Below are 8,499 nucleotides of genomic sequence, written 5' to 3'. Positions count from 1 at the left end.
TCATTTTCGGCCACTTAGCGGTAAAATGATTTAGAATATGGGGGAAATAACTGTAAATGTAGAGTCTCTGTAATCCGCCATCCACGGAGCGCAGATCGATGCCATAGGGTCAGATATTCCGGATTACAGGACAGAAATGGCTGCAGAGACTCATGTGCCGGATTACCAGAATATTGGCTGTTGGGTAAACCCCAGAAATTGGCAGGATGCTTTTTTCGCAATATTATGTCATTTGCTTTAAAAATTATTTTGACAAAATTTAAGTTGTTTTTTTTTTTCTTGTTTTTACCAGAAATTTCTTATTTGATGCTTTTATAATGAGTTCATTTGGAAAATCAGTGACCTACAAATAACCAGGCAACGGCACTGATTGCCCCCTAGGACCCTCCAATATCTGATCAAATCAGAAAACCCAATTAATGGCCAAATGTGTGATAATAAGGAGAGCGACTGCTGTTAGTCTCATCACATCCTCCCATCGCTCCCTGCACAGCATCACATTACCTGGGAAGGATTTATTGCTTTCTTCATCCTGAACCTCCTGGTTCATAAATGCAATTCCACTGTATGGCTGCACATATTACATGTGGACCTAACTGTGAATAGTTCACATGGAATAGTTTTGTTATACTCCAGAGCTGCACTCCCTATTCAGCTGCTGCAGTCACTGTGTACATACATTACTGATCCGGAGTTACTTCCTGTATTATACTCCAGAGCTGCACTCTTTATTCTGCTGGTGCAGTCACTGTGTACATACATTACTTTATTGATCCTGAGTTACCCCTCCTGTATTATACTCCAGAGCTACACTCACTATTCTGCTGTTGCACTCACTGTGTACATACATTACATTATTGATCCTGCGTTACCTCCTGTATTATACTCCAGAGCTGCACTCACCATTCTGCTATTGTATGTATCATGTGCCTCCGCTTGCAATCTCCTTTTTCCTTTATTAATACACCGCAGCTTTGTGCTTTAATCTTCTGCGCAGCCCATTACCCGTCAGAATCAGACCGCTGCGGCTGCCGCCGCCATCGCAAACAAACGTTGAATACACGGCTTTTATTTATTTTTAATTGACTCTACAGAAATGATTTCCTTTAATATCTGCGCTGTTAACCCCTTCCACCCCGCCCGGCCCCCTGGTAATTGCTGCTCGTAGACTCATCTAACCTGCGATTTACTGCGCTAAAGATCTTCATTGATCACGGCGACCAATCAATGCGAGGAAGTGGAGACGGGATGAGGATAAGACGCACGCAGCCGCCGCCGCCGCGCTCCTGTTCTGTCGCCGCGGCTTTGTTCGTTTTCTTTTTCTTCTTTTGCTCCAGTTTTTATTTCGCGTGCGCTGTGACCTTCTTCCCCAATCGGTGATATTCTTTTAATCTGTAGAAACCGGAGAGAAGAAAACAAAAGATGGGGGAGGGGAGGGGGGAAATTAGCGAAAGGTCGATGTCATTCATGTAAATCAATGGCAAGGAGTTACAAGGTCAATTTTATTTGTTAATAAATGAAGGAAGCGCTTTATTATGGAGGCATGAATTACGCGGGGGGGATTATTATTCCGAAACGCATTGGAGGATGCAAAGGTGAATGCAGATCACCGGCAATTAATAGAGAGAAAGCCTTTTATGTAAATGCTGCGGGAACCCTGCAAAAACCCACCCAGGACCCGACGCAGGGTTAACCCCATCAGCACCGTCCCTCAGACCTGCAGGACTGTGCAAAAGTTCTAAGCAGGTGTGGAAACAACGTTCATAAATGGAAGACGTGTGAAAGAACTAAAGAGAAATGTAAATCCAATCTGTATCCGGTGACCCCCATTATCTGGGGGTCCCTTCAGTATCCGGTGACCCCCCCTGCCGTCTCCATTACTTCCTCTCAGTCACTTGTAAATACTAGGAATTTACAGGATTATAGTGACCAATTTTACCGGACAGGAGATCATGATCATTTATATATGTATAATAGAAAAAAAAATTACTAACTGAAACAGAAACAGCTGTGTAGGAGGCTAAAAACTAGGTGATCAACAGCTAAACTACTACAACGGTGAGGATGTAGAAGACAGATCAAGACACTAGGAAGTTATACTGCATCAGTGAGGTGTCTCCTAAGCAAGGACTTCAAGGCAGAGAGTGGAGATGAGGTGTGCTGCTCAAGAAGAAATGGACAAGAAATGGACAACTTTGAGAACCTGTAGACACATGCTTGGCAACAGAAACTTTGTGAGAGGATGAAAAACATCATGAAGATTTCCAGCAGTGGCATCAGCTCAAACTGGCAGCGACCAGAAGATTGGCCATAAGGCGTCTTCATGGAGGAATTGCGGCCATTAACCAGATCTTCTACATGAATACAAAGCCAAGTGTAGGGCGGTCCCGAAATACTGAGGACGGAGGAGATGGGCGATCCCCGGATACTGAGGACGGAGGAAAGAGGTGGTCTCTGAATACTGAGGACAGAGGAGACAGGCGGTCACTGAATACTGAGGACGGGGGAGACGGGCGGTCCCCGGATACTGAGGATGGAGGAGACGGGTGGTCCACGGATACTGAGGACGGAGGAGACGGGTAATCCCCGGATACTGAGGACGAAGGTGACAGGCGATTACTGAATACTGAGGACGGAGGAGACTGGCAGTAACTGAATACTGAGGGTGGAGGAGACGAGCAGTCACTGAATACTGAGGGTGGAGGAGACGGGTGATCCCCGGATACTGAAGACGGAGGAGACGGGCAGTCCCCAGATACTGAGGACGGAGGAGACGGGCGGTCCCTGGATACTGAGGATGGAGGAAACGGGTGGTCCCCGGATACTGAGGATGGAGGAGACGGGCAGTCACTGAATACTGAGGATGGAGGAGATGGGCGGTCACTGAATACTGAGGACAGAGGAGACTGGCAGTCACTGAATACTGAGGGTGGAGGAGACGGGTGATCCCCGGATACTGAGGACGGAGGAGACGGGCGGTCTCTGGATACTGAGGAGGGAGGAAACGGGTGGTCCCCGGATACTGAGGATGGAGGAGATGGGCGGTCACTGAATACTGAGGATGGAGGAGATGGGTGGTCACTGAATACTGAGGATGGAGGAGATGGGCGGTCACTGAATACTGAGGACGGAGGAGATGAGCGATCACTGAATACTGAGGACGGAGGAGATGAGCAATCACTGAATACTGAGGATATGAGCAATTACTGAATGCTGAGGACGGAGGAGACAGGCGGTCACTGAATAGTGAGGACGGAGGAGATGGGCAGTCACTGAATACTGAGGATGGAGGAGACGGGCGGTCACTGAATACTGAGGACGGAGGAGACGAGCAGTCACTGAATACTGAGGGTGGAGGAGACTGGTGATCCCCGGATACTGAGGACGGAGGAGACTGGCAGTCCCCAGATACTGAGGACTGAGGAGACGGGCGGTCCCTGGATACTGAGGATGGAGGAAACGGGTGGTCCCTGGATACTGAGGATGGAGGAGACGGGCAGTCACTGAATACTGAGGATGGAGGAGATGGGCGGTCACTGAATACTGAGGATGGAGGAGATGGGCGGTCACTGAATACTGAGGACAGAGGAGACTGGCAGTCACTGAATACTGAGGGTGGAGGAGACGGGTGATCCCCGGATACTGAGGACGGAGGAGACGGGCGGTCTCTGGATACTGAGGAGGGAGGAAACGGGTGGTCCCCGGATACTGAGGATGGAGGAGATGGGCGGTCACTGAATACTGAGGATGGAGGAGATGGGCGGTCACTGAATACTGAGGATGGAGGAGATGGGCGGTCACTGAATACTGAGGACGGAGGAGATGAGCGATCACTGAATACTGAGGACGGAGGAGATGAGCAATCACTGAATACTGAGGATATGAGCAATTACTGAATGCTGAGGACGGAGGAGACAGGCGGTCACTGAATAGTGAGGACGGAGGAGATGGGCAGTCACTGAATACTGAGGATGGAGGAGACGGGCGGTCACTGAATACTGAGGACGGAGGAGACGAGCAGTCACTGAATACTGAGGGTGGAGGAGACTGGTGATCCCCGGATACTGAGGACGGAGGAGACTGGCAGTCCCCAGATACTGAGGACTGAGGAGACGGGCGGTCCCTGGATACTGAGGATGGAGGAAACGGGTGGTCCCTGGATACTGAGGATGGAGGAGACGGGCAGTCACTGAATACTGAGGATGGAGGAGATGGGCGGTCACTGAATACTGAGGACGGAGGAGACGGGAGGTCACTGAATACTGAGGACGGAGGAGACGGGAGGTCACTGAATACTGAGGACGGAGGAGATGAGCAATCACTGAATACTGAGGATGGAGGAGATGAGCAGTCACTAAATACTGAGGATGGAGGAGATGAGCAGTCACTAAATACTGAGGATGGAGGAGATGAGGAATCACTGAATACTGAGGATGGAGAAGACGGGCGGTCACTGAATACTGAGGACGGAGGAGACGGGCGGTCCCCGGATACTGAGGATGGAGGAGACGGGTGGTCCACGGATACTGAGGACTGAAGAGACGGGTAGTCCCCGGATACTGAGGACGGAGGAGACGGGCGGTCACTGAATACTGAGGACGGAGGAGATGAGCGATCACTGAATACTGAGGACGGAGGAGATGAGCAATCACTGAATACTGAGGATATGAGCAATTACTGAATGCTGAGGACGGAGGAGACAGGCGGTCACTGAATAGTGAGGACGGAGGAGATGGGCAGTCACTGAATACTGAGGATGGAGGAGACGGGCGGTCACTGAATACTGAGGACGGAGGAGACGAGCAGTCACTGAATACTGAGGGTGGAGGAGACTGGTGATCCCCGGATACTGAGGACGGAGGAGACTGGCAGTCCCCAGATACTGAGGACTGAGGAGACGGGCGGTCCCTGGATACTGAGGATGGAGGAAACGGGTGGTCCCTGGATACTGAGGATGGAGGAGATGAGCAGTCACTAAATACTGAGGATGGAGGAGATGAGCAGTCACTAAATACTGAGGATGGAGGAGATGAGGAATCACTGAATACTGAGGATGGAGAAGACGGGCGGTCACTGAATACTGAGGACGGAGGAGACGGGCGGTCCCCGGATACTGAGGATGGAGGAGACGGGTGGTCCACGGATACTGAGGACGGAAGAGACGGGTAGTCCCCGGATACTGAGGATGGAGGAGATGGGCGGTCACTGAATACTGAGGACGGAGGAGATGAGCGATCACTGAATTCTGAGGACGGAGGAGATGAGCAATCACTGAATACTGAGGATGGAGGAGATGAGCAATCACTGAATGCTGAGGACGGAGGAGATGAGCAATCACTGAATGCTGAGGACGGAGGAGACAGGCGGTCACTGAATAGTGAGGACGGAGGAGACAGGCGGTCACTGAATACTGAGGATGGAGGAGACGGGCGGTCACTGAATACTGAGGACGGAGGAGATGAGCGATCACTGAATACTGAGGACGGAGGAGATGAGCAATCACTGAATACTGAGGATGGAGGAGATGAGCAATCACTGAATGCTGAGGACGGAGGAGATGAGCAATCACTGAATGCTGAAGACGGAGGAGACAGGCGGTCACTGAATAGTGAGGACGGAGGAGACGAGCAATCACTGAATACTGAGGATGGAGGAGATGGGCGGTCACTGAATACTGAGGACGGAGGAGATGAGCGATCACTGAATACTGAGGACGGAGGAGATGAGCAATTACTGAATGCTGAGGACGGAGGAGACAGGCGGTCACTGAATACTGAGGATGGAGGAGACGGGCGGTCACTGAATACTGAGGACGGAGGAGACGAGCAGTCCCCAGATACTGAGGACTGAGGAGACGGGCGGTCCCTGGATACTGAGGATGGAGGAAACGGGTGGTCCCTGGATACTGAGGATGGAGGAGACGGGCAGTCACTGAATACTGAGGATGGAGGAGATGGGCGGTCACTGAATACTGAGGACGGAGGAGATGAGCAATCACTGAATACTGAGGATGGAGGAGATGAGGAATCACTGAATACCGAGGATGGAGAAGACGGGCGGTCACTGAATACTGAGGACGGAGGAGAAGAGCAATCACTGAATACTGAGGACGGAGGAGACGAGCAATCACTGAATACTGAGGATGGAGGAGACGGGCGATCACTGAATACTGAGGACGGGTGAGAAGAGCAATCACTGAATACTGAGGATGGAGGAGATGGGAGATCACTGAATACTGAGGACGGAGGAGATGGGAGATCACTGAATACTGAGGATGGAGGAGATGAGCAATCACTGAATACTGAGGACGGAGGAGACGGGCGGTCACTGAATACTGAGGACGGAGGAGACGAGCAATCACTGAATACTGAGGACGGAGGAGACAGGCGGTCACCGGATACTGAGGACGGAGGAGACGGCCGGTCACTGAATACTGAGGATGGAGGAGACGGGTGGTCACTGAATACTGAGGACGGAGGAGACGGGCGGTCACTGAATACTGAGAATGGAGGAGACGGGCGGTCCCCGGATACTGAGGACGGAGGAGATGGAGATTAATCTCTTTAACCTCTCAATCGTGACAATTCTGGATGATTTCAGCCATTAGACCTGCTGTTGATTGACTTGTCTACTTCAATGTCATCACAACCGGACCACCCCTCCGTCATGCAGCTCTCAGCTTTATTCTCTTTTTCACATAGATTAGACTATATTTATCAAACCCATCTAACAGGCCTCATCTCCCCTAGCAACCAATAAGAGCGCAGCTTTCATTTCTAATCTTCCTCTGGAAAACTGAAATCTCCACTGTGATTGGTCGCTAAGACCTGTTTAATAATATAATCTCCCATAGCAACCAATCACAAAACAGCTTACATTTTTCTACAGCATGGTAAAAGATGATAGCTGTGCACTGATTGGTTGCTATGGGAGACGAGGCCTATTAGATGGTTTTGATAACTGAAACCACATGTATGTTACAAATAGAGGTAATCTGATGACGGGACGGTCGGGGGAACCACATAAGGCAGAATTTGATGAAGCAACGAGGGAAAGTGTCGGTATGACTGCGATGATTGATAAGAAATACCTGAAAGTGTCGTCCATAGCAACCACTGAGAACTCCTAATGTGCATCGGCAAAGTGAAAGCTGAAACCTGATTGGTTGGTATGGGTGACTACTTCACGCTGTCACCGTCTCCTCCTATCCTTGTTGCCTAGCAACCCGTGATCGAGCACACAAACGCCGCCCTCCAAAAAATGAATGGGCCTCACCTGACGGCATTAATCCTGATGAATCCAGAAGCGTCACAGGGCTCGTAATCTCCCTGCTTATCCATGCTGCGGAGAGAAAGAGGCATGTCAGTACAGGGCGACATGGGGGTTGTCACCCAGCTTTCCCAGACCCCCGTTTGTCAACTCTGCCATTGACCTTGATCTATACAAAGCTAACCAGTCAGTATTGTGGGAAAGCTGGGTAAGGATGGCGTCCAAATATACATGGAAGGTCCCTTCGATGCCTTCTCTATTCCCTACTCTCTTCTCTCTCGCTGTTAATATCACACTTACAATTATGGGGCGACTGAAACATGTGAATTGTAAAAGCGCAGTGCCGGTGTGCCCCGCCAGCCCCGCTCCTACCCCCATCATAGAAATTACCACCAAAAAAAAAAACGATTTTACCTCCCCTGACGTGAAAGTAAAGTATGAAGGAAAGAGACACAGAAGAAAAGCGGCGCCTTTTATTTTTGCTCATTGAAGTGGCTGTGCCCTGCTCTATAATTACATTACTTTATACCCACTGAGCGGAGGCATTTCCACCCGGCGCTGGTTGCAGCGGCGCGTCGTTCCCCTCGCTTCCCGTTACGCTGTCATTCAAAAGCTTTCAAAGCAAAGATGCAAAAGTCAAGAAGAAGAAAGGCAAAATGGTTGGAGCCGCGGCGAGTATAAAAGCCGGCTCTCCGCTGATCGCGCTCGCTTTAGCGGGTTGTTGGGGGATTTATTTTTTTTTTTCTCCTCTTTTCACTTTATTCATCTAATCTCCCCGAGAGGGAGAGCGAAAGTGACATAATGAGAGGGGCGGAGGGGTGGAGGAGATAATAGGAGAGCTCCGGCCTCCGCTCAGGTAACATAAACACAGGTGGGGTATCGCTTCCAGGTCGTGGTGCTCTTATGCTTGGCGGACCCATCCAGGGATTGGATTGGCGGCAGTGTCATGGCCGACTTGGTAGCCACAACGTTGCATTCCATCCATCTCAGATCACACAATTTTGCAGTTAAAACTGTGTGGACATTAACTATCAGTTTTAATATCGTGGTGACGGCATGTGGCTATATCCTACATGGGATGGGGTGGGGTCAGACTACACACAATGACCCTTATGTAGTCTGGAGCCGCCCCCCACAGATGATATTAAGACGAAAAGGCTAGCGACTGCAAATCTGTGCGTTCTCCACACTCCAGCCCCCCCTCAATGTTAAGAGGTGATGGGTCAGGAG

The 8,499-nt window shown here is 50.3% G+C and overlaps 1 protein-coding gene across 1 annotated transcript in view; it reads right to left on the bottom strand.

Moving 5' to 3' along the window:
* Positions 1 to 1,058: 1,058 nt before the first annotated feature.
* ASS1 (argininosuccinate synthase 1) overlaps positions 1,059 to 8,499 on the bottom strand; it is a 60,461-nt gene continuing 53,020 nt past the window's right edge. The window contains exons 15-16 of the mRNA XM_075322913.1: positions 7,276 to 7,341; positions 1,059 to 1,392 (exon numbers count right to left, since the gene is read on the bottom strand). Of these exons, the coding sequence (XP_075179028.1) occupies positions 1,341 to 1,392; positions 7,276 to 7,341 (118 nt within the window). The 3' untranslated portion in view covers positions 1,059 to 1,340. The remainder of the gene's footprint in view (positions 1,393 to 7,275; positions 7,342 to 8,499) is intronic.

Source organism: Anomaloglossus baeobatrachus, chromosome 9, assembly GCF_048569485.1.
Source record: "Anomaloglossus baeobatrachus isolate aAnoBae1 chromosome 9, aAnoBae1.hap1, whole genome shotgun sequence".
Taxonomy (NCBI): domain Eukaryota; kingdom Metazoa; phylum Chordata; class Amphibia; order Anura; family Aromobatidae; genus Anomaloglossus; species Anomaloglossus baeobatrachus.
The sequence above is the reverse complement of the archived record's forward strand: the minus strand, read 5'-3'. Positions and strand labels throughout refer to the sequence as shown.